Consider the following 27,264-nt stretch of genomic DNA (forward strand, 5'->3'; position numbering starts at 1 on the left):
ATTTTAGAGTATTTCACCACCTTAAAAAGAAACCCTACATTCTTTTTTTTTTTTTAAATAATTTAATTAATTTATTTATTTTTGGCCGTGTTGCGTCTTCGTTGCTGCGCGCAGGCTTTCTCTAGTTGTGGCGAGTGTGTGGGGGGGGCTACTCCTTGTTGCGGTGCGCGGGCTTCTCATTGCGGTGGCTTCTTGTTGAGGAGCATGGGCTCTAGGCACGCAGGCTTCAGTAGTTGTGGCACGCGGGCTCGATAGTTGCGGTTCGTGGGCTCTAGAGTGCAGGCTCAGTAGTTGTGCACAGGCTTAGTTGCTCCGTGGCATGTGGGATCTTCCCGGACCAGGGCTCGAACCAGGACAATTCATATAAACAGAATTATATAATATGTGGTCTTTCCCTAAAATCTTTTTATTTTTATTCTCTTTAAATTAGAGTTGCGGTATCCTATATTTCAGAATAGGACAACAAAATTACCAGAAATTCTGTGTGATTTTTTTATAATTCATAAAGATATAAAGACAATTTATGTAATATTATAGAAGTTACCTTATTTTTGAGACTGTTAGACTATATATCTGAATATATTGTATTATCTCGTCCAGAAGGCGATCAGTCATGCTATCAAAATCAGCGAAAGTATCATTCTAAACAAAAGCGAAATAGATATGTTATATACTAAATATGTGTAATTACATAAAACACTGAATATAAACACTATTTTTAATTTAGGTATTGAAAATATGGTTAAAGACCAGTGGTTTTTAAAGAAGTTAGTGAAAGTAATATTCATTTTATTAAAATGAACAAGTAGTGAATTTCTAGGGGAAAAAAAGGCTCACTGTTCTTAACACTTCATTTAGGTAATCGTTCAGTCCACTATCAACACTGAACATAAGGTTATTTATAATGGTTTAATTAAAATATTTGCACAGAATGTGAAATTCTAGGAAGTTTGCACATGTAAAAAGCTCGTAAATCAAACTATAAATCACTTCTACTTCCTTAGGCTATGCATTAATTGTTAAACTTCACAGAAGTCAGAAAAATTATATCTCTACTACAGGCATTTTGTAGTCAGCAAATATTTAGGTAGAAACTGGTAGAAAAATGTGTGCTTCCACTGAAAACACAGCTATCTGTACCTGATTTCTCTCAGACATAAGAAAATCAATTCTTTCCCCAGGCAGTCCAAGTTCAATGTAAGTTTTTACTAACCGGAGATCTGCACTGTTACCTAGAAAATGAAGAAAATCAAAGTTATACCTAAGGGACGAGAAAAAGCAAAAGGTACAATGCGCACCCTCACTCATACTCTGTTACACTTCTTGGGGACAAGCGTAGGCCTATGCTGGCTGCGAAGAGACAAGGCCCTGGGGACCAGAATCCTCAGTGTCTATTTCACAGCAGATTTCCATCAGCTGGCAATGGCCTCCAACAGCCTGTCTCTTCAGAGGTCTGGTCGCACTGATGCGCTCGCCACCGCCCCCCGCCCCCCCAGCAGTGTGTCTGTCTTCCTCCCTGTAACATGGGATAGTGTGTTTCTTGAAGATTTCAAAGAGGAATTTACCAGAGATTCTACTGGGCCAAGAAGCCTTTCTTGGAGGATAATGCTTTGAAAATTTTATTAGTGGGGGGAAAGAGGTTAGTATTAGAGATCTTTTATTCCTTGAGTCACGGTTTTGTTTTTCTTTAAGAAAAATCTCCAATTTCATAAGAATTTACTAGCTCAGACCTGTGTTTAGCATTTTTATAAACCAAAAAATCTTTTGTCAGTTTGTTGCTACAGAATCACCTTATAACACAGTAATAGTCTGCTAGTCCAGAGATATTTGGTGTCTTCTAACATAGCTCCTAACCAAGAAAAATAGGCTGTTGAGTAACCTAAACAGCTGTCACAAAACCACAGCAGTGAAACAAGGTATTAAGAAGTTAAGTTATACCCTGATTAATCAGTGAATCTTTAATTCTTAGGTATTGATTTTTCTTGTCCATAAGGTTTAAAGCAGCAAGCTAAAAGGGAAGCAGAAAGATGATCAAAGGGAGACAAAATGATTGCCACGAGGTGACAGCTGACAAAAATAATAAAAAGAGAGAAGACAGAAAAATCCGAAGTTAAAATAAATAAAATGTTGGCGTGTGGATGTCGATTCCATGGAAAATTTACTTTACAAAGAAATCTAATATTATATTCAGCAAAGTTAAGCACATCTCTGTTTTAGAGAGTATTTAAGATTTAATTAATATCAGCAATTCAGAAATTTTTTTTCAGGTCAAAGATTAAAATAAACCTAAATGAGATCTACTAGGAAAAGAAAAGATTGAGATGCTACGGGTTACACGTGCAGACGTTACGTACCGTCCAGGCCGTGCACACACACAATGAGATGGACTCCGCCTTCGGAACAACCCTCTTCCTCCTCTTCCACACAGAAATAGGGCACTGAGGACGCCAGAAGAGGGACATCGCTGTACATGAACCCGGGGAGCTTAAGGTGCTTCAATTCTTCTTTCGCCTGAAGGAAGCTGAAGCAAAACAGTGTAAAAGACATTCGTTACTAAGTATTATATTCAGTTTTTAGAACCCAAAAGATAATCTGCTGCATTTAGAGAACTGCAGAAGAGGAAACCCAGAAATATTTGATTTTAAAATAATGAAAATATGTGGGCTCACCTAAATGATTTAGAAATCAGAGAGTACTTTTTTTTTTTAACTATTTTTTTAGTACATATCCTGATCAAATACAATAAGTATTTAAAGGCTGACATCACTTAAAAATATTCTTTTAAACTTGAAATCCACTAAGAAAACACTGGGAATGGAGTTATGCTTTCTACTGAATTTTATACTGTATGCATAGAAAAGACGGGAGAAGTACTGCACAGAGGACAGTCTGATGCTGACCCTGTGATCAAATCTTACCCTCTTTGCTCCTTTTTAATCTTATATAAAAGGCAAAGAAGGAGATATTCTACACAGTGTAGCAGTGAGAATGGCAGGTATAGTATTTAGTAGATGAGGTTATTTGTATTTTTCTCTAAAAATACCAATAAGAAGGAACAGAACTAAGAGGGGGATGTGATTAAATAAAATGGGTGGCATACACTCATTTACTGATAGAATAAGTGACATTTCTAATCAACTTGGGGACTGAGAACATCAAAGACTATTAACTATCGTAACATTAGATCATTTGGACTGATAAAACTCCAAGAAGCTGATGAACACTAACCTGAGTGGGACACACTGGGTGAACAATACAGGCCACTGCTTGCACTAATGACTCAGAAGAGTCTGAGGTACCCAGGAGGTGATGCAACCTTCAGCTTCCCAGCACATTACAAGTCTTCAATGGGCTGTTCTCACCTTGCTGGGTTCACTAGGTGTGGGCACCATGGGTCTTATTACTTATGTGTATACATCAGAATGATCTGGGAACTTAAAAAACCTACAGTAGATATGCCCAGACATTTTATTCCAGGGATTATAATTCCATCTGGAATAAGGTAGTAGAAAACCAGTGCCATGCTAGTAAACCTATGTCATGCTCAAAATTTTCTGGATTTTTTTTACGGGTCCATGAAATCCCAATTCTGGAAACACTGACTTAGCTGAGGCAATCTAAGTCTGGTAGGCTTTAGGAAGTTTCTAGCAATTATCTAATATTGTCCTTATTTGCTAGATATAAAACCTAACTTTTGTCTGGGAGTTAACCAGGGGAGAGATGAGGTATTGATGGGAAAAAAAAGGGTTTTAGTCTCAATTATTCCATACTTCTACCATAAAGTTACCAATGGAAAATCTGTATCAGGCAAGTCGAGCCTACAGAACAGGACAATCATACTGGGAACTGCAGGTTTGTCTGTCAAAGAGCATAGTGAGTTCACTGCTCCATTTCAGACAGCTAATCGAAGAAGCACTTTCTGTATTACAGAAACCAGAGAACGTGAAATATGTATGTTACCGGAGAAATATACATATATGTTCTCTCTCTCTCTCTCTCTCTCTCTCTCTCTCTCTCTCTAGTAGCACGTGCTATTGTGCTCCATTACTTACGCTTGTATTTGAGGTTTTGGTGAATTTTCATACCAGGACAGTGATGAGGTGAAGTTGTAAGAAGCGCTGCTTGGCTGCTTTGTAATGGCATCACATTTACTCTTAGAAGAATACTTAACACTGCAAGGAGACTCTCGTGGTGCAGATGGGAAGGACAGACAGCCGGAGGTACAGACGGTAGGCACAGATATACCATCCCTCGGATGGTCGGTGCTAATCCTTCCGGATTTGACAGACCCTTCTCCTCCCGGGGCGCCTCGGTCTGCCCAGTGAGCACGTACCGCCCCACCTGGGGCGGGGTCATCTGTCTCCCCATGATACCCGTTTTGAACCATTTGCTGGTCCTGCTCTTCCTCCTCCTCCTCTTTATCCTGGTCCTGCTGAAGGTGACTAATTTCTTTGTCAGAAGCTTCCTTCTGAGGGCTAACTGAATTGCTGTAGCTAATAGTACACGTGTCAGAAGTATCTGTACTGCTCTGACAGCCAAAATAATTTTCCACAAGCCCTTGCTTTACCATATCAGGACTGGCTGAAAAAGGGTCACCTGTACCCAGGTGCGTTTCATCTTTAACCGTAGGGGCTTCTGAATACATTTGTTTGAGATTTAACGCATCGCTATTTTTTCTTTTCACAGTTCTATCTTCACTGACGTCTGTCCTGGTAGAAATGGAACCTGAAATGACACAAGGGGTGCCTGAACAAACCAGTCCTGAACTTAACGGAACTGCGGTCCCTGCGGGGTCACTAGATTTATCAGGGCTCTGGGAGTCTTTACACGAAGTGTCCAAGTTAGGTTTGGAGCTGCAACTACTTTTCACATCACTGGAAGTACCTTCGTCTGAAAAAACAAATTGTAAAGGGTCTTTAGTGCTTGAATTTAAGGAATGTATTGCTATCATTTCATTGTCCAAATGCCCTGAAAACACGACACTCTGCTGTTGCAAGATAATACTTGACTTTTTCCTATCGTCACATTTTGGCACATCAATTGTTCCTAGATTCAACACGGTTCTGCTATCGCTTAGGTGGCATTCAGGTGCAACAGATTTCTTAGGATTTTCATCAGGTGACAGCTCATCGTCAGAAGGTAGAGAGTTTATGGACGTTAAGGATGACTGGATCTCACTGAAAGCACTTGTGCTCTCAGTACAGTGGCTGCCTACTGAAAACTTTACATTATGATCCGGCTTCATCAAAAGCTGAGGAAATAACCTTTCGTTATTAGAAAGACCTTGCCCTTGTACAGTTTCAAAGACTAGGTCAGGGTTTGGATGTGTTGCGACAGAGCTTGGTTCACTTTCCACACCTGAATCTGAGAACCGAGACGAGGCACACGTGGCACTAATATCTGGTAACTTAATTGAGTCTCCACTCACTACAACATGATATTCTCTTGTAGAAGAAGCAGGTTGGTTACTTCTTAGCTTAGCTAATGATTCTCCAACAGAAAGACACTTTGCTTCCTGCAAAGCTTCCTTTTCAAGTGTTAGTTCTATAGATTTAGATTTACCGTTAGATTCTAAGGACTCAAAGTTGGGTAGTTGTAAACTATCCACAAATACTTCATCTTGTCGAAGCTCTGTCCAAGGTCCTATTTTAACAGTTATTTTCTCTCCACTGAAAGGGTCTTTATTACAGGGCTTTACTTCAATTGTCCTAACTCCCGAAGTGGGGGCAGTTTGATGATCATGGCAATCATCTGATGAACTTCTGGATGCCACACTGTGTTCCACTTGTGCATTTTCACTATCGTCCTGGGAGATATCAAGTTTACCTGAAATGGACAAATTTGCACAAAGATTTAGGCTGCCAGAGTTCAAAGGATCAAACAGGTCTGGTTGCATATTTTCAATATCTGGAGACTTTTGTTCAGTTCTCTCTGTATTAGCTGGCAAATAGCTAGCTTCCTTTTGACTTGTCTGTCTGATGTAGGTCTTTAGGTCAAAATTATATCCACATATTGTGGTGTCCAGACCTTCCTTCTGACTATGTGAAGGATTGCCTTCAAAGCTTTTAAAGAGATCATTCGATGCTGTACTTTTCAAACATTTGTAGCCTACCAAAACCACAGAATCCTTAGAGTTCTGTTTTATTAATTTTTTTGTGTTCTCAGGTTTCATTGTTTTCATGAGCTTAGTAACCTTAACCTTGGATTTATTTGATTCTTCATTCTTTCCTTTTAGAGACTTTGTTAGCTGCTTTTCACCTTCTGTAGACCAAAAACTGGAGGCCCCAGCAGGTCTGACTTTCAACTCTGGGCTGGAAAGTCCAGCTAGAGAGCTTTCTTCAGTCTCACATTTATCCATTCTACTGGACTCTGATCTCTGAAGACTCTGAATTCCCATCCAGGGTGCATCTAAGTCTTTTATCCAAAGAAAAAGAAATTCAGGTTTAAAACGAGGTATAAGAACTCATATGATCAAGACTACTTTCTCTGACTATAACTTTCTAATATCCTCAAAAATAAATAAAACTGGAGGGGGGAAAACAGCCCCACATTAAGGAATGGCTTTATGTATATTAGAATATACTGAAAATGACACACACAGCTTACATATTTTAGTTAGATTACACTTACCTTCAGTAACGGCATCTAAATACCTGTCTTCAAAGATCACAGGTAATGAATTGAGATCTCCATCTAATTCACTACACTCGATAGGCAGGGGTGGGAGACAGCTGCAGAAGGAAGTGTTTTTCAGAGCGGTGCACATCTGGAGGTGACTCTGAGCACTGAAAAACATGTCTTACGTCAGACTGCAATCTAGACAATCACACCAATTTCACCTCATCGTCTCTCCAGGACCACCCCTCCTCAAGACAACCTCCTTACGAAAGAGCTCCTTGGTCAGAGATAAAAACTGGTACGATGAAAATTATGGTTTGTTGACAAAAATTACTAATAAAATTATTGTTTACTGATAAATTATTTAATTTCTATTATACTCTTCTATACTTTTAAATGTCATTTCAAAGTGAGTCATCTGTGCTTACTGTCTGAACATCCTAATTAGCTGAGAATAGCATAGAGGAGAAAGACCAAAAGCTCAAATGCCTGCTAACGATTTGATGATAATGTTGAAAAAAAAAGTTAACATGTACTGATGAATACAATTAACAGCAATTTTAGAAAAGGTATATAACTTTCTAATGCAAAATAGTTTTTTTTAAAAAACTTTCTTACGGAAAATTTGAAACAAATCAAAGTACACAGAACAGCACCATAAGCCCCACCAACAAACGTTTTCCCTTCTTGCTTTGTCTGTACCTCCACTCACTGCCTATCTACACACCCTATGATTATTGAGAGTTGTCTGTTGGGGCATATACTTCACATGCACTGAAACGAACAAATCTTGGCTGCACGATTCTGACAAACGGACACGCGATACAGAACATTTTCCACCTGTCCAGAGAGTACTCTCACGTCTTTCCAGGCAAACTCCCAGCCCAAGTCGACACCAAGACACCCACTCTTCTGACTTGCTCCACCTTAGTCTTATGTGTTCCAGAACTTCATATAAACAGAGTCATATATTCTTTACTCTTTTATGTCTGACTTCTTTCACTCAACATAATGTCCTCAAAATATTCTTTAAAGCCAAAGAAAACCAGATCTAAATGTACTCAGTAGGGAAAGTGGAAGGCATCTACTCAGGATATTTGAATTGTAAATCTTTTGCATAACAGCTGGAAGTGCCAGTCAGACTACCTGTGAAAATATGTAATACATAACGATAAATGTAAGAGATTCTGACCTGTGAAGATAAAAATACAACAAGACGGCCAAATGAAAGACTGGAGCCAGGGCTGCGTGGGACTCCCAAGGGTGGGGTAGATCTGTGTGGGGAGGGGTAACGGCACAGTACACTTCTTTACGTAAGGGCGGGGTCTTTAGTGAAGTAATGCATAAGATTAAATGCAATTGGACTAAACAGGAGCTTTCTAAACTTCAAATTCTCCTGATTTCTTTCATTGTAAATATTGTATATTCTGTCGCTGATAAATTCTGAGATGATATCTTATGTAAAAGGAAATAGAATCATTTAAATTTTGGATTTATGCTACTCACTGAAGTTCCTGGTATGCAATGGCAGCTTCTCTTGGATGTTCAAAACAAAAGAATGCCTCAGAAAATCTGCGCACCTGGAAAATTCCAAAAGGGCGTATGAATAACATGGCACATTTAAAAAGTCAATCAGGAACTGGGTGGCAGGGAAAGAAACCCCCTTTGCGAGGCCCTCCATAACCATCCCTGTGAGAATTACTCTCCCTCCTTAGGGTGGCCAAAGCACTGTATTTTGGTACTTACCGCAAGAGTTAAAAGAAAGAATAGAATGTAGGTAAGAAATTTCGTTTTACATTATGGATCCACCATTCACCCTCCTTGAAGATGGGGATTCTGTCTGTCTTATTTACCACTACATCCCCACACCAAGAACAGCATCCAGTGCACAGAAGAATGGTGGGATCAGCTAGCACTCCCTGGTGCTGTGTGCCAGGCATCCCAGTACACACCAGCTGAGCTGATGGTGGACTCGCTGGCTCTGTGACCTTCGGCATTTCACCTTGGAGCCTCGATGACTCCTTTTCAATTACACTTAATACTTATTCTTCATAGGGGGTTATTGCAAAGAATAAACAAGATAATGTATTTGATAGCAGTTTTTAATCTGGAAAGTGTCTATAAATATAAGCTATTACAATTACCACTGTAGCACTCACCACATTTTTTCTTAAAATAATTGTATACGTGAACTGTCTCCCCTCCTAATGTGTAGGAACACATTAGAGTAGGAACTGTGTTTTGGGTGATCTTTGCTATCCCCCCAAAATATGTCTTGGTATGTTACAGAAGCAAGTACTTGGTAAATACTGGTAGTTGAATATTTCTTCCATCATATTTGTATTCTGAGCCTTTCATTTCTAACTGCAGGAAAGGCTTTGTCAGCACTGGAGCAACAGTAAGGGGATGGAAAAGATATTTTGTTTGAGGGTACATGGAGGAGAGAGAAATGATATTATATCTTGGAATTATATTACACCTAAGATTTTTTTCTAAAGGGAAGTACAACTTAGGGGTCTTTGGTTTTAAATGTACAATGAGGGGCTTCCCTGGTGGCGCAGTGGTTAAGAATTCACCTGCCAATGCAGGGGACATGGGCTCGAGCCCTGGTCTGGGAAGATCCCACATGTCACGGAGCAACTAAGCCTGTGTGCCACAACTACTGAGCCTGCGAGCCACAACTACTCAAGCCCGCACCACAACTACTGAAGCCCACACGGCCTAGAGCCCTCGCGCTGCAACTACTGAGCCCACGCGCCACAACTGCTGAAGCCTGCATGCTCTAGGGCCCATGTGCCCCAACTACTGAGCCAGCGTGCTGCAACTACTGAAACCTGCACGCCTACAGCCCGTGCTCCACAGTAAGAGAAGCCACTGCAATGAGATGCCCGCTCACTGCAACGAAGAGTAGCTCCCGCTCACCACCACTAGAGAAAGCCTGCGGGCAGCAGCAAAGACTCAACGCAGCCAAAAAAAACATATTCAAAAAAAGAGTCAAATATTTTAAAAGCCAAATGCAGAAAATTATGTATTGTACGCTCCCCCTTGTATTTTAAAAAAGAGAGGAGAGGCTGGTGGTGATGGGGTTCTGGACACGCTACCCCAAATTATGGCACCTTGGCATACTGAATATCTTAAGGTGAAGAAATTTAAGAAAAGGAAGAGCAGGAAAGTCACCCTGACCTCCTCACCAACCCTTCTCCCCTAAAACAGGTCATAAAACCCTCATGTGAGAGGTGCCCTCACTATACCCAGAGGATGTAACGTCCATTCTTATCTCCCAAAACAAAGGAATGGCAAGAAGAAGCCTACAAACAGGCCTTGCTAATAAATTCCCTCAGTTTACCACAATTACTTCATACTCCTTAACCTATCATATTCCTTCATGAACTGTCAACTTTTCATCAAGCCTATCATAAAATACTCAGGTCTGTTTCTTTGGGTCTTCGTTTCCTTAGGAAGGCTACCTTGTCACATAAAACTTATATTAAACAAATTTGTACACTTCTCAGGGCTTCCCTGGTGGTGCAGTGGTTAAGAATCTGCCTGCCAATGCAGCGGACACGGGTTCCAGCCCTGGTCTGGGAAGATCCCACCTGCTGCGGAGCAACTAAGCCCATGCATCATAACTACTGAGCCTGCACTCTAGAGCCCGCGAGCCACAACTACTGAGCCCACGTGCCACAACTACTGAAGCCCGTGCGCCTACAGCCCGTGCTCCCCAACAAGAGAAGCCACCACAAGGAAAAGCCCACGCACCGCAACAAAGAGTAGTCCCCGCTCACCGCAACTAGAGAAATGCGTGCACAGAAGCATGCAGCAATGAAGATCCAATGCAGCCAAAAAAAAAAAAAATGTACAGTGAATTGGAGAAACATTTTATTCATCAAGTTATAGCCGGTTGAGTTTCTGAGTTCCTAAGCTTGTCTCCCTGAGTTGGTGAGACTAGGTCTTCAGAGGGACAAGTTGACAGGGGGCAACGAAACATCTGTGGGAAGGACGCAACTGTCTTCACCTTCAAATGCTGCTGACGGCCCCTTCTTCCTCTCCAACACTAAGGGAGACATGAGGAAAACTTATCTGCCTGCCTGCCTGCCTGTCTGTCTGTCTGTTAGAGGTATTTTCCCTGAGGGCTGTAAAGTGTAAAGAAATGCAGCCTGAAGTCATCTGGATTCCTGCAGCTGCAGCTGGGCCTGCCTCCCCACCTTCCCTGATCCCTACAATAAGAACCATCATTTCTGGACAGCATCCTCCCTACCAGGCTCTGTGCTAAGCACTTTAGTTTCATTCTTTGATTTGAACCATATAAAAACCTTACGAAGTGGATATATCTTCATTTAACAAGTGAGGCAAGACAACATAGCTGGGCTGTGATACACATGGGATTCAAATAAAGACTTGAGAAAAGTGTCAAGACTTGTGCTCCAACCACTGATCCCTTCCCTTCTGCATTAAGACTCCCTGTTATCATAAAGTCTTTCCTTTCCTCTCTGCTCCCAGACGAGGCTCTCTGTCTGAACTTTCTCCTGCCCTGATTTCCAGGCAGTGGCAACCCGTGAGGAAGAAGGCTGGCACAGCACTGTGAGGCCATCTCTAAGGCATCACTGCCACCTGATGGCAGCACAGCTGAATTCTGGGCAAAAGGCAGGCACAGAAAAAAATGTCAAATTTACAAACTCAGGATATGAGTAACAGATATTAATACTTTGGTATATACATATATATCTGTAAGACACGTTTTGAGTATGTACCCTAATTTTAAAGAATCCACCTATTTGGCAATATCAACTATTCAAAATTTAACTAGGACATTAAAAAAAAAGGCTTTAAGGGTTCAAAATGGGTGTTTATAGTGCTTTAAAGAGTTAAATGTTCCTTTATCTATGTTCACCCTAATAGGTTGTTTAAATTGCTAAGCAATGCTTACTATAATAATTTTAATAAGTAGTTATTAATATAACTATATTATAATTTAAATATTAATCACTATTATAATATTTACTATAATAATTTTATACATGCTCATCCAGGTTAGATTCTAATCTGTAGTGCAGAGTCCAAATATGTGATATATTATCTATGTTGCCTTGAAGAAAGAAGGCACCTCACAAATGTTCACTGAACAAATGTTTCTTGTTTTGAATTTAATTTATGTTTTTATACAGCAGGTTCTTATTAGTTATCCGTTTTATACCTATTAGTGTATACATGTCAATCCCAATCTCCCAGTTCATCCCACACCCCCGCCCCACCACTGTCCCTGCTTGGTGTACGTACATTTGTTCTTTACATCTGTGTCACTATTTCTGCCCTGCGAACTGCTTCATCTGTACCATTTTTCTAGGTTCCACATGTATGTGTTAATGTACGATATTTGTTTTTCTATTTCTGACTTAGTTCACTCTGCATGGCAGTCTCTAGGTCCATCACTGCTCTGCAAATAGCACTATTTCATTCCCTTTAATGGCTGGGTAATATTCCATTGTATATATGTACCACATGTTCTTTATCCATTCATCTGTCGATGGACACTTAGGTTGCTTCCATGACCTGGCTATTGTAAATAGTGCTGCAATGAATATTGGGGTGCATGTGTCTTTTTGAATTATGGTTTTCTCTGGGCATATGCTCAGTAGTGGGATTGCTGGGTCATATGGTAATTCTACTTTTAGTTTTTTAAGGAACCTCCATACTGTTTTCCTTAGTGGATGTATCAGTTTACATTCCCACCAACAGTGTAGGAGGGTTCCCTTTTCTCCACACCCTCTCCAGCATATCTTACTTGTAGACTTTTTGATGGTAGCCATTCTGACCAGTGTGAGGTAATAGCTCATTGTAGTTTTGATTTGCATTTCTCTAATAATTAGTGATGTTGAGCAGCTTTTCATGTGCTTCTTGGCCATCTGTATGTCTTTGGAGAAATGTCTATTTAGGTCTTCTGCCCATTTTTGGATTGGGTCATTTGTTTTTTTTAATATTGAGCTGCATGAGCTGTTTATATATTCTGGAGATTAATCCTTTGTTGATTTGTTTGCAAATATTTTCTCCCGTTCTGAGGGTTGTCTTTTCATCTTGTTTGTAGTTTCCTTTGCTTTGCAAAAGATTTTAAGTTTCATTAGGTCCCATTTGTTTATTTTTGTTTTTATTTCCATCTCTAGGAGGTGGATCAAAAAAGATCTTGCTGTGATTTATGTCAAAGAGTGTTCTTCCTATGTTTTCCTCTGAGAGTTTTATAGTGTCCGGTCTTACATTTAGGTCTTTAATCCATTTTGATTTTAATTTTGTGTATGGTGTTAGGGAGTGTAGCTTTTACATGTAGCTGTCCAGTGTTCCCAGCACCACTTACTGAAGAGACTGTCTTTTCTCCATTGTATATCCTTGCCTCCTTTGTCATAGATTAGTTGACCATAGGTGCGTGGGTCTATCCCTGAGCTTTCTATCCTGTTCCATTGATCTATATTTCTGTTTTTGTGCAATGGTAAATGGGAGTGTTTCCTTAATTTCTCTTTCAGATGTTTCATCATCAGTGTGTAGGAATGCAAGAGATTTCTGTGCATTAATTTTGTATCCTGCAACTTTATCAAATTCAATGATCAGCTCTAGTAGTTTTCTGGTGGCATCTTTAGGATTCTCTATGTATAGCATCATGTCATCTGCAAACAGTGACAGTTTTACTTCCTCTTTTCCAATTTCTATTCCTTTTATTTCTTTTTCTTCTCTGGTTACCGTGGCTAGGATTTCCAAAACTATGCTGAATAACAGTGGTGAGAGTGGACATCCCTGTCTTGTTCCTGATCTTAGAGGAAATGCTTTCAGTTTTTCACCATTGAGAATGATGTTTGCTGTGGGTTTGTCATATATGGCCTTTATTATGTTGAGGTAGGTTCCCTCTGTACACACTTTCTGGAGACTATTTATCATAAATGGGTGTTGAATTTTGTGAAAAGCTTTTTCTGCAACTACTGAGATGATCGTACGGTTTTTATTCCTCACTTTGTTAATATGGTGTATCACACTGATTGATTTGCGTATATTGAAGAATCCTTGCATCCCTGGGATAAATCCCAGTTGATCATGGTGTATGATCCTTTTAATGTGTTGTTGGATTCTGTTTGCTAGTACTTTGTTGAGGATTTTTGCATCTATATTCATCAGTGATATTGGTCTGTAATTTTCATTTTTTGTATCTTTGTCCATTTTTGGTATCAGGGTGATGGTGGCCTTGTAGAATGAGTTTGGGAGTGTTCCTCCCTCTGCTGTATTTTGGAAGAGTTTGAGAAGGATGGGTGTTAGCTCTTCTCTAAATGTTTGAAAGAATTCACCTGTGAAGCCATCTGGTCCTGGACTTTTGTTTGTTGGAAGATTTTAAATCAGTTTCAATTTCATTACTTGTGATTGGTCTGTGCATATTTTCTATTTCTTCCTGGTTCAGTCTTGGAAGGTTATACCTTTCTAAGAATTTGTCCATTTCTTCCAGGTTGTCCATTTAATTGGCATAGAGTTGCCTGTAGTAGTCTCTTAGGATGCTTTGTACTTCTGCGGTGTCTATTGTAACTTCTCCTTTTTCATTTCTAAATTTATTGATTTGAGTCCTCTCCCTCTTTTCCTTGATGAGCGTGGCTAATGGTTTATCAATTTTGTTTATCTTCTCAAAGAACAAGCTTTTCATTTTATCGATCTTTGCTATCGTTTTCTTTGTTTCTATTTCATTTATTTCTACTCTGATCTTTATGATTTCTTTCCTTCTGCTAACTTTGGGTTTCGTTTGTTTTTCTTTCTCCAGTTTCTTAAGGTGTAAGGTTAGATTGTTTATTTGAGATTTTTCTTGTGTCTTGTGGTAGGATTGTATTGCTGTAAACTTCCCTGTTAGAACTGCTTTTGCTGCATCCCAGATTTTGGATCGTCGTGTTTTCACTGTCATTTGTCTCTAGCTATTTTTTGATTTCCTCTTTGACTTCTTCAGTGATCTCTTGGTTATTTAGTAATGTATCGTTTAGCCTCCATGTGTTTGTGTATCTTACGTTTTTTTCCCTGTAATTGATTTCTAATCTTATAGCGTTGTGGTCGGAAAAGATGCTTGATATGATTTCAATTTTCTTAAATTTACTGAGGCTTGATTTGTGACCCAAGATGTGATCTACCCTGGAGAATGTTCCATGCGCACTTGAGAAGAAAGTGTAATCTGCTGTTTTTGGATGGAATGCCCTATAAATATCAATTAAATCTATCTGGTCTGTTGTGTCATTTAAAGCTTGTCCTTATTTATTTTCATTATGGATGATCTGTCCATTGGTGTAAGTGAGATGTTAAAGTCCCCTACTATTATTGTGTTACTGTTGATTTCCTCTTCCAGAGCTGTTAGCAGTTGCCTTATGTACTGAGGTGCTCCTATGTTTAGAGTTGCCTTATGTACTGAGGTGCTCCTTATGTACTGAGGAGCTCCATGTATATATGGGTGCATATATATTTATAATTGCTACATCTTCTTTTTGGATTGATCTCTTGATCATTAGGTAGTGTCTTTCCTTGTCTCTTGTAACATTCATTATTTTAAAGTCTATTTTATCTGATATGAGTATTGCCACTTCAGCTTTCTTTTGATTTCCATTTGCACGGAATATCTTTTTCCATTCCCTCACTTTCAGTCTGTATGTGTCCCTAGGTCTGAAGTGGGTCTCTCGTAGACAGCATATATGTGCATCTTATTTTCGCATCCATTCAGTGAGCCTGTGTCTTTTGGTTGGGGCATTTAATCCATTTACATTTAAGGTAATTATTGATATGTATGTTCCTATTACCATTCTCTTAATTGTTATGGGTTTGTTTTTGTAGGTCCTTTTCTTCTCTTGTGTTTCCCACTTAGAGAAGTGCCTTAGCATTTGTTGTAGAGCTCGTTTGGTGGTGCTGAATTCTCTTCGCTTTTGCTTCCTCTGTAAAGCTTTTGATTTCTCCATCGAATCTGAATGAGATCATTGCCGGGTAGAGTAGTCTTGGTGGTAGGTTCTTCCCTTTCATCACTTTAAATATATCATGCCACTCCCTTCTGGCTTGTAGAGTTTCTGCTGAGAAATCAGCTGTTAATCTTATGGGAGTATGTTATTTGTCGTTTTTCCCTTGTTGCTTTCAATAATTTTTCTTTGTCTTTAATTTTTGTCTATTTTATTACTATGTGTCTCGGTGTATTTCTCCTTGGGTTTATCATGCCTGGGACTCTCTGTGCTTCCTGGACTTGGGTGGCTATTTCCTTTCCCGTATTAGGGAAATTTTCGACTATAATCTCTTCAAATATTTTCTCGGGTCCTTTCTCTCTCTCTTCTCCTTCTGAGACCCCTATAATGCCAATGTTGTTGCATTTAATGTTGTCCCGGAGGTCTCTTAGGCTGTCTTCATTTCTTTTCATTCTTTTCTCTTTATTCTGTTCCACGGCGGTGAATTCCACCATTCTGTCTTCCGGGTCACTTATCTGTTCTTCTGCCTCAGTTATTCTGCTATTGATTTCTCCTAGTGTATTTTTCATTTCAGTTATTGTATTGTTCACCTCTGTTTGTTTGTCCTTTAATTCTTCTAGGTGTTTATTCTTTAATTCTTCTAAGTCTCTGTTAAATATTTCTCGCATCTTCTCGATCTTTGCCTCCATTCTTTTTCCGAGGTCCTGGATCACCTTCACTATCATTATTATGAAATCTTTATTTGGAAGGTTGCCTATCTCCACTTCATTTAGTTGTTTTTCTGGGGTTTTACCTTGTCCCTTCATCTGGTACATTACCTCTGCCTTTTCATCTTGTCTATCTTTCTGTGAATGTGGTTTTTGTTCCATAGGCTGCAGGGTTGTAGTGCTTCTTGCTTCTGCTGTCTGCCCTCTGGAGGATGAGTCTATCTGAACAAATGTTCTTTAAGTTCTTTTTATACAAACCTGATTTATGCCTACTGTTAGATGCAACCCCTACTGGTTTAAGTTATTTGTTTTCTCAATCCACAGTACATTATAAAGAGCAAATGAAACCAAGGGAGAAGGAGAAGTAGAGTATACATAGTATATATAGGCATTAAGTATACATAAATATACTAGGCAAAGGAAATAAGAACTTGATGCTGAAACAAAAAGGCCCCTCTTAAAGAAAACCTAGAAAATTCCCATAAAAAGCAGATAAAATAAGTTAAAAAATTAATATAACTTGGGCCTCTCTAATGGAGGATCTACTGTCCAGACATTTTTGAGAGCACAGGACACCAGTGTACTATTAAAGCAGAATACATTACACAAGATTCATAATAACTAAGTCACTTTGAAAGGGCTAAATTAGGTTCCATATACTCTACTTCAGAAGGTAAGCAACCATGAAGCACACTAGAAAGTTTTCATTTAAAATGGTCAAAAATAATTTAAGGAAAAAATCAGCCCTTTAGAAAGCACATATTGGATGATAACAAAATTCACTTTTGGGTAGACTTATTTCTTGAAAATTCTGGGCATGTTTTTTGTATATACACATAAAAGCTATAATAAATTTTATGTTAATAATTACATTAACAATGGGAGTCTGCCTAAACCTTGCAAAATAGGAAATAAACGGCATCAAACTAAGTATTATAAATAAACAGTATGTTCTCAGAAAGTACTTCTACTTTGTTAAAAAAGATAGAGCTTAATATATTAAGGTTCACTGATACAGTTGTACTGAAGGGATATCAGATGAAGTAGTTTTAGAGATGAGTTCTTAAAAATGCAAACTGCGTAATGTTTTGAATAGATAACACATCATTGTAAAGAAACCTTTAAGTGGGAAAGGATGGCTATACAAGTTATTTCTAACTCTTTCCCTCTTCTAGAGCACAGAAAGCATCAGTACACTTGAAAACGTTATGATCTTAAAATCTCCGTAAAAGTTAATAAGAATTCCTGACCCTCCACCCTTGTTAGGGGAAGCTAGTGGCTACACATTAGAATCCAGGGTCCTGCTGATCCATATGGAAGCTTTAAAGGGCAAATTCAAAAAAGTGCTCCTTCAGAACAGAATGGCGATTCCTCAAAAAACTAAAAACAGAACTACCATATAACGTAGCAATCCCACTCCTGCGCATATATCTGGAGAAAACTCTAATTCAAAAGGATACATGCACCCCAATGTTCCTTGCAGCACTATTCACAATAGCCAAGACATGGAAGCAACCTAAATGTCCACTGACAGATGAATGTGTGAAGAAGATGTGGTACATACATACAATGGAATACTACTCAGCTGTAAAAAAGAATGAAATAATGCCATTTGCAGGAACATGGATGGACCTGGAGATGATCATACTAAGTGAAATAAGTCAGACAGAGAAAGACAAATATCATATGATATTACTTATAGGTGGAATCTAAAATAGGACACAAATGAACTTATCTATGAAACACAAACAGACTCACAGACTAGAGAACAGACTTGCGGTTGCCAAGCGGGAGGGGGTTGGGGGAGGGAAGCAGTGAGAGTTTGGGATTTGCAGATGCAAACTAGTATATATAGAACAGATAAACAACAAGGTCCTACTGTATAGCCCAGGGAACTATATTCAAAACAAAAACAAAAAGGTGCTCCTTCCACAGGCAGATACAACCTGCCTCCAGGGAGGAGAGGCCAGATTTCACTTCCCACTCCCCCTAGTAGAATGCTCGTATTCAGGGAAAAGCCTAACCCTGTTAATCACTTGGAGAATTTTTAAAAAATTACCCATGCCTGGGCCCCATTCAGCACTGGTAAGTTTTAAAGTTCCCTAGGTGATTCTAAGGTACAGCCATGGTTGAAAAGCACTATTTAACTTCTACTTAGACCATGACAGAGCAAGTAGTATTGGATTGACTCTACTGAAAACAACTTACAAAACTGCACAAGATACAGGAGCAACTGTTTCAAGCACTGAAGAACATCAACTAGACATGCAAAGAAGCTGGAAGATGTAACTTACAACCAAGAGATAAAAGAAGTTAGTAGAAGTAGACTCCAAGATAATCTAGGTGTTAGAATTAGCAGGCAAGTACTTTTCTTTCTCTTTTTAAATAATTAATAGACTAGGTTTTTCAGAGCAGTTTTAGGTTTAGAGAAAAATTGATCAGAAAGTATAGGGAGTTCCAATTATACCTCAAGCCCCCAAGTTTCTCCTATTATTTACATCTTGTATTATGGTGATGCATTTGTTATAACTGACGAACCAATATTGATACATTATTATTAACTAAAGTCCATCGTTTACATTAAGGTTCACCCTTGTTGTTGTGAATTGTATGGGCTTTGACAAATGTATAGTGACACGTATCTACCATTACGATATCATAGAGAACAGTTTTACTGCCCTAAAAGTCTCCTATGCTCCACCCACTAGACTCTCTCCCAATCCCCCTGAGCCCCTAGCGACCACTGATTATTTATTTATAGTTTTTCCTTTTCCAGAATGTCACAGAATTGGAATCATATAGTAGGTAATTCTTCAGATTGGCTTCTTTCATTTAGCAGTGATATACTTTTAAGGTTTCTCTATGTCTTTTCATGGTTTGATAGCTTATTTCTTTTTATTACTGAAAAATATTCCATCGTGTAAATACACAACAGTTTGTTTAACCATTCACCTGATGAAGGGCATCTAAGTTTTGGCAATTATAAAAAAAAAGTTGCTGTAAATATCTGAGTGCAGGTCTTTGTGCAGACCTAAGTTTTTACCTAATTTGGGTAAATACCAAAGAGCATGGTAGCTGCATTATTATGTAAGAGTATGTTTAGATTTATATGAAACTGTCAAACTGTCTTCCAAAGTGGTTGCATCATTTTGCATCCCCAACAGCAATGAATGAGAGTTCCTGTTGCTCCACATCTTCACCAATATTTAGTGCTGTCAGTGTTTTCAATTTTAGTCATTCTCACAGGTGTGCATGGTATCTCACTGTTGCTTTAATTTGCGAATCCCTAATAATGTATAAGTTGGGTATTTTCCTTCCCCCAAGTGAAAGGCTAGAGAGGGCTGGAGCTGGGTCCCCCAGGTCAGCTGGACTCTAGAAAGACAGTTTCTGAGGAGGAAGGTCTTGTTAAGAAGGACAGAATGCTCTGGATGTATTTACAAATGGCTATTTCCCCCTCTCCCTGCATGAGGGGATTTCTCTGATTTGAACTATGTGAACCTGGTAGGGTTCCTGGAGCTAAAACTCATAGAAGTGTGGGTGTCCCCTAAGACTGGGCCCTCCTGGAGTTATTAACTCAAGCTTGTTCACACTGAGCCTCCAGAAATTCATCAATTACAGTTTAAGTTTTGCTCTCCTGGTACTGGCTCCTGGTGACTTCTGTTCATGGGTTGGTTTCTGCTTTGGTAAGATGTGATTCTCTGTAACTGGCTAGCCATCTCTCCAGTTTGGGGGTCAGGAGTTTATCCCGTGTCCTCGGTTCTCTAATGGACCTAAAAAGGTGTGTTGATATTTGGTTTGTTCAGCTCTTTTCTTGTTGTTAGAAAGGGAGTGATGAAGTCCAAGCCTCTTAAAGCTGGATCAGAAACCAGAAGTTCAGGCAAGTACTTTCAAGCCATAAGTATAAACTGGCCAATGACTGGGAGAAGCTGGTCATAATGAATGAAGAGATGAGGAACCTTAGCAGAAAAATGAAATGATTAAAAAAAGAAAAGAACCGAAGGCAAATTTTGGAAGTAAAAAGTATATATCTGAAATGAAAATTTTACTAGAGAAGAGTTAGAGCAGATTAGACACTACAGAAATGAGTTAGTGAATTCAAAGATGGAAGAACAGAAATTATTCACTCTGAAGAGCACAGAGAAAAACTACTAAGAAACAAAATAATATCAAATAGTGTAACATAAGTGAAATCAGAGTGCCAGAGAGAGAGAGAGTAGAGGAGAAAACTGGGGCAGAAAAATTCTGTAGTTCTGATGGCTAACATTTTGATAAAAATATCACCCTGCAGATATGAGGATCTCGGCAAATCACGAGATAAATAAACATAAAGATAAATACCAAGAAAATATATAAATATATATTTAGATAAATATAAAGAAAATATATAAACTACAAGCAATATAAAGAGAACTACAACAAGGCACCGTCAGAGTCAAACTGCTTCAAACCAAAGATAAGGAGAAAATTATAACAGCAGCTGGAGGGAAACAACAATATAAATGACAACTGATTTCTCATCCGAGATTATGGAGGATGGATGATAAAGGTATGTCTTTAAAATACTGATACAGGAAAAAAAAGTTAATCCAGAATATTGATTAAACAACCATATCAATCAACTTGACCTAAGTTATTTATTTATTTTTGGCTGTGCCATGCACCTTGTGGCATCTTAGTTCCCTAAAAAGGCATTGAACCCAGGCCACTGCAGTGAAAGCACCAAGTCCTAACCACTGGACTGCCAGGGAGTTCCCAACTGTAAATATATATGTTCTCAACACCAGAACACATGAATATATTAAGCAAATACTAACAGATCTGAAGGGAGAAATAGAAAGCGACACAGTAAGTCCCCTACGTATGAACGAGTTCTGTTCTGAGACTGTGTTCATAAGGCTGATTTGTTTGTAAGCCCAACAAGGTTAGCCTAGGTACCCAACTAACACAATCAGCTATATAGTACTGTACTGTAATAGGTTTATAGTACTTTTCACACAAATAATACATAAAGAACAAACACAAAAAAATAAAGAAAACATTTTTGATCTTACAGTACAGTACCGTGAAAAGTACAGTAGTGCAGTCCACCAGCTGGCGCTTCTTAGCAGTACCAGCTACATCACCACTGCTTTTACACTTGCTTCCGGACATCGTACGCTTGAAATAAAGGTACTATGCTACTGTATTCTATACAGTACTGTACAGTAAAATACACAAAAGCACAACCACTTGTAGAGGATGCACGCACGTGACAACACAGCCAGACACGTGACCTAACTTACGTGACTGGACACGCGAACACGTGTTCGCATCTTTCAAAGTTCACAACTTGAAGATTCGTATGTAGGGGACTTACTGTACTCATTAAAATGCTCTAACATCACTTTTTTTAAACTTACCCTCAAAGTATGGTGCTCTTGTGCTAGTACTAGTCTTAGCTCTTCATGTAGTGTTATAACTTCCAGAAACTGTCCCCATAAAGCCATTAGAAGTGAGCAAAGTTGTGCGAGATTCATATTTATAAGTTCTGCCAGTTCATCAGGATTCTCTATTTTCTGAAATGACAAGGGAAAAAACCTTTACTGCTCTCTGAGAATTACCATAACACACCTATATATATTACTGAGAATACAAAGGCAAATTTTTAGTTTTAAAAAATGGGTGTCTGCGCGCTTGCATATGTGTGTGCGCGCTTGCATGTGTGTGTGGAGAGAGACCAACTGACCCGTGGCTTTTTTCTATCTGATAGTTACTACAGCACTTTTCGACCATTTAACCAATATTTCAATACCGGAGGTATCTTGTTACTGAAATAACATCATAGTCTAAAGTTACAAATCAGGATTCTATAGAACATGATCAAATTCAAACACTAAAATACTGGGAATTTTAAACACAATGTACAAATCATGATGAAAGTTATAAAAATTTTGAAAGATGATGAAATCTTAAAATCTGATTCTTTTCCCCATCAGCTAAGTAAAGTACTTAAAAGATCCGTACCTCCTCAGAAAGGACTGAGACACTCTCTAAAGTACTGCTTTGCCCTCACACCTGTGCTCCTAGATTTTATTTTGCTTGCGGGAATCCTTTCATAGAGCTGTCGAACACTTCTTTCCTTCTCTTTTCTAACAATTCACTCACCCAGTATTTACTGCGCACATTTTACATGCTAGGGCCTACATTCTACAGACACCAAGATGAAAATGAAAAGTTCCCAGTCTAATGAGGAAAGAAAAGTGGGTAAATGATTACAATATACTATTATGAGTGTTCTAATAGTGGTATTAAATTATCCCCTTTATTTAAATATTCACCTAAACTGATGATGGAAGTTAAGAGTACTGAATGAGATGCAGAATCTTCTAAAAGGCATTTGGTCTTCTTGAATTGATAAAATAAGAACTTCTAAACAAAGAATAAAAAGGACTATAAGTCAGAATGATGTCTCTCTTTGGTCAAGCATTTTTATCATGGGGACAGGCTTTTCCTCAATACACTGAGGCAGCAGTCAGTCTTCAGGGAGGTAGTATCTTGATGCAAAAATCTGTCCTTAATTACTAGTAACACTAAGAAATCTACTTTAAATACATACATGGGTGCTGATCTCATTTTCCTACTGTAAAGATGGAAGAAGTCTGCTCAGATTGAAGCTGGCTGACAGCCATTCCCACCTACACACCAATGATGGCCTCATTTATGGCTCTGGATCACATCTCCCCGAGCTCTAGATCCAGCATCTACTGGATGACTGTACTTGGACAGTTCAACGTGTCCCAAACTGCACTGCACCCTCCCTTTCTAAAAACAAACAAAACCCCCAAATGTTGCTTATCACATATGACCCTCTTTTTCTCAGTTTGTATTGGCTTCTTTTTGAAGTCTGCAATCCAGCAGGCTTTTCTTCCCCAACCCAAACCAAGCTTCCATTTATCTTCTTAACTAAGAGAACAGTTAAAACAAAAACTCAGCAGCATTAGTAAGAAAGGAAGGGATCGTGTCTTATTCACTTTTGTGACTCTGGTTACCGGTACACAGTAGTCACTCAATAAATACTGGACGAATAAATGAATGAATGAATAAGGAATTATAGGCCTCGGATAAGGAAAATGCTCCCAGAATACAAGGACAAACTCAGAAAACGCTGACAAATTCCAGAATTCTGGAATGGAAGCTAATAGAGTCAACAGATGGAAGTACTGATTCATCAACATACACAGAAATTCTACAGAGGTGTTCTGCCCCAGGAAATGGTTTATAAATGTTATTAGAAATGAAGCTAACAAGTTTCTCATGTCTCCTAAGAACACACAAAAGATTAAGATGTACTATAAAGAAGCTGAAACATGCAGTATTGTTTCAGGAATGAATTTAATGGAGCTAGGAAAAGAAGACTAGAATAAGTATTTGACAGTGATTAAATAGCACTACATAAGGCAAGCAATGCTACACCTAGTATAATCTACACACAAGTAGAACTAATTCTCCTCCAGAGAGCAAGGCTATCTAGATACCTTGTATTTATTCATTGTATTTCTCAGGGATCATGGCACCAAGGTTCTGAGAAAGGACTTTTAGTATTTTCATTATTGGGAAAAGCATCCCTTCGGGTATAAATTACTCCTTTGGTTTATATAACTCTTTACAGTAAGTGTCAAAATATAAACAATTATTTCTTTTTTATATTAAAAAGGAAATCAGAATTAAGTTTGACAAGATCTTTTATATGTATAAATGTAGGAATAATAAGATCTTACATTTATATATTTTTTTCAAATAACATTCATTATTTTGTCCTATTCATAGCACTCACTGACCTTGTTTGATTATAAAACGGTGCTTATTTTAATAGACTTGGAAATGGGGGAAAGCAAAAAAGAAAAAAATAAAGTTTAGTTTATAGTCTTCAATTTTTTTCAGTTATAGAGAGGAAAAAACCAGAATCATATATAGCTTTATGCCATTTTCACTGGATAACACAGTATGAGCATTTTCCTACATCATCAAACATTTGTTGAAAGCAACATTTTTAAGGTTGTACAACTTTTTTAGATTATGAGTGTCCCATGATTTCTTTAACCATTGTCCTACTGTTGGGGATTTATTTAGGTTAATGTTTTACAATATTATAAGTTACACTACATATGAATTTCTGTTTATTTGGTATAAATTGAGAAGAAATACTCTTTTTGGCTTTGGATACATACTGCCAAACTAATCTCTGAGAAAGATCTACGAGGTACGAGAATCTGTATCTCAGCGCATCTCAGTAAGCATTACGTTGCTATTAAAAAAATCACAGCTAGGGCTTCCCTGGTGGCGCAGTGGTTGAGAGCCCGCCTGCCGATGCAGGGGACACGGGTTCGTGCCCCGGTACGGGAAGATCCCACATGCTGCGGAGCGGCTGGGCCCGTGAGCCATGGCCGCTGAGCCTGTGCCCCGCAACGGGAGAGGCCACAAGAGTGGGAGGTGCGCGTACCGCCAAAAAAAAAAAAAAAAATCACAGCTAGGTTAAAAATGATGTCAGAATATTTAAATTTTGGGTTCTTTGATAATTAGATTAAATATTTTTCATATACTTATTAGCAGTTTTTGTAATTTGGTGTCTAACCTATATTAATATGAAAAATGGGGAATAACAGGTTTCCTTAACGATTTGTAAGACCTCTTTGTAAGACCTCTTATTTTTCCACCTCTTGTGTATTCTATATGCTGTCAAAGTTTACCATGGTTTACGTTAAATTTTATGACGTCCATTTAAATGCTGAAATTAAATACGAGTACATAAAAATTTATTAGTAATATCTGAATACATATAATTTTTTAACAGTACAGATGGATATAAAGAATAAAACTTTTCCTTCACAGCCCCATCCTTCACGCTATTGTTTTTTTTGTTGTTGTTTTTGCGGTACGCGGGCCTCTCACTGTTGTGGCCCCTCCCGCTGCGGAGCACAGACTCCGGACGCGCAGGCTCAGCGGCCACGGCTCATGGGCCCAGCCGCTCCGCGGCATGTGGGATCTTCCCGGACCGAGGCACGAACCCATGTCCGCTGCATTGGCAGGCAGACTCTCAACCACTGCGCCACGAGGGAAGCCCTGTTTTCTGTATTTTTGTTAAGTTTGAAATGTATATGTATGTGTGTATACATATCGTTTCAAATATTTTATATGTAATCTAATCACACAAATATGATCAAATACATAGAGCTTTTATTATCATATAAAAATCATACTCATATTTTTCCAACTTATTTTTTCTTTTTTTTTCTTTTAAAGATTTTTGACATGGACCATTTTTTAAAAAGTCTTTATTGAATTTGTTACAGCATTGTTTCTGTTTTACATTTTGGTTCTTTGGCCCTGAGGCATGTAGGATCTTAGCTCCCGGATCAGGGATCCTACAGAACACCCTGTATTGGAAGGCGAAGTCTTAACCACTGGACTGCCAGGGAAGTCCCTATTTTTTCAATTAATATATCCTAGAGAGCTTTTCAGCATGAAAACAGTACCTTGCATCATAGATGAACACATATATCTTAAATTAAAGAATCCGTGTCAATGCATAGAGACTTGCCTAATCCTTTCAAATGGCTACATGGGAACTGATAATTCTTTATGTCTGTTGAGATGTATTAGCACTTCTGTGGGACAGATTCCTAAAGAAAAACTGTTTTGTGGCAGAGCATGTGTTTTTAATAGATGTTTTCAGAATAGACTGATGAAGTGACCTAAAAAATGTACCAGTTTCTACCCTCACCAACAGCATAGGCAGATACTAGTTTCCCTACACCCTTATCAACAATGCAGATTAGCAGTCACTTTCATTTTTGCAAATTTCATGGTCAGAAACCCCTTCTATTGTTTAAATATGCATTTCCCTGGTTTTCAGTAAGACTTAATATCACCTATGTAGCTAACTTGTTCTACTAAGAACTGCATTTTGTACATTGCCTCTATGCATATCCCTTTTTCCCGGGGGGTGTTTTGAAACTGACGCATAGGACCTCTTTATATATTGTGAGTATTAATCATTTGCCACTTTTAAGTACTGCAAATATTTTCTTCCAGTTTATTGCTTCCTTTCAACTTTATTTATATTTTATTTTGTTTTAAAGAAGTTTCAAATCATCAATACCTTATTTTGTCTTTTATACCATTACTCTGAAAAAGTTATTTCATATCCTAAGATCAGATTGTTTATATATACATGTATATGTAAATTTATCTTCCAAATTTTTCTGGACATTTAACTCTTCAAGTCCATTTAGAATTTTCTTCTACGGTATGGTATTTTACCACACTATTTATGTAAGCCGATATTTTATCATATATTCAATTCTTAAACATATTTAGTGACTGTTTCAGTGCTATTTAGTTTCATTGATTTGTCTTTCTAGTCTTTTAGAGAAGTCCTACTCTATTTCCATAACTGTAGTTTTATATATATATATGTTAGCATCCACTTGGGCAAGTCCCTCTATATTATTATTATTCAAAAGTTTTTCTTAGTCATCCTTACCTTTCTTTAAGTGATCTTTAACATAAGTTTAAAGTTTCCAACAGGATTTTGATATAGACGCATTAATATTATTAACTTGAGAAAAACTGGATCTTTCAGAGATTGTTCACCTTTCCGTCTGGGAGTATCATAAATGTTTATTCATCCAAATTTCCTTTAATATGTCAGTGAAACACTGTGGATTTTTTTCCCATATTAATCACAAACATCTTATTAAGATTATTTCTAAGCGTATATAATTCTTTGGGGCAACTATTATAATGACCTTAGTGCTCCTGCCTATGTATAATTTTACAAGGAGAAGGTAAATACCCTTTCCAAAGGAGTCAAGTCCTCATTTAAATTTACATACAGAAATACAACCCGAAGTCAATATATTTTTGTTTGATTCATGTCTCCGATTTCTTCCATTAACGTAGCTAAACAAGAGTGAAATACATAGGGATCCTAAAATAGTCAAAACACTTAG

The 27,264-nt window shown here is 38.2% G+C and overlaps 1 protein-coding gene across 10 annotated transcripts in view; it reads right to left on the bottom strand.

Moving 5' to 3' along the window:
• FAM135A (family with sequence similarity 135 member A) overlaps positions 1–27,264 on the bottom strand; it is a 63,920-nt gene that overhangs the window by 22,323 nt on the left and 14,333 nt on the right. For 3 of the 10 annotated variants that reach the window (XM_024731867.1, XM_024731868.1, XM_024731871.1), the window contains 7 exons: positions 21,673–21,828; positions 8,125–8,198; positions 6,631–6,785; positions 4,053–6,414; positions 2,355–2,521; positions 1,141–1,232; positions 545–642 (listed from right to left, as the gene is read on the bottom strand). In XM_024731867.1, coding sequence (XP_024587635.1) covers positions 545–642; positions 1,141–1,232; positions 2,355–2,521; positions 4,053–6,414; positions 6,631–6,785; positions 8,125–8,198; positions 21,673–21,828 — 3,104 coding nt within the window. The remainder of the gene's footprint in view (positions 1–544; positions 643–1,140; positions 1,233–2,354; positions 2,522–4,052; positions 6,415–6,630; positions 6,786–8,124; positions 8,199–21,672; positions 21,829–27,264) is intronic. The other 7 variants (XM_024731875.1, XM_024731874.1, XM_024731872.1 and 4 more) reach the window with 5 other exon arrangements.

This window comes from Neophocaena asiaeorientalis, unplaced genomic scaffold, assembly GCF_003031525.2.
Source record: "Neophocaena asiaeorientalis asiaeorientalis breed wild unplaced genomic scaffold, Neophocaena_asiaeorientalis_V1.1 scaffold450, whole genome shotgun sequence".
In the NCBI taxonomy this organism is placed as follows: Eukaryota; Metazoa; Chordata; class Mammalia; order Artiodactyla; family Phocoenidae; genus Neophocaena; species Neophocaena asiaeorientalis.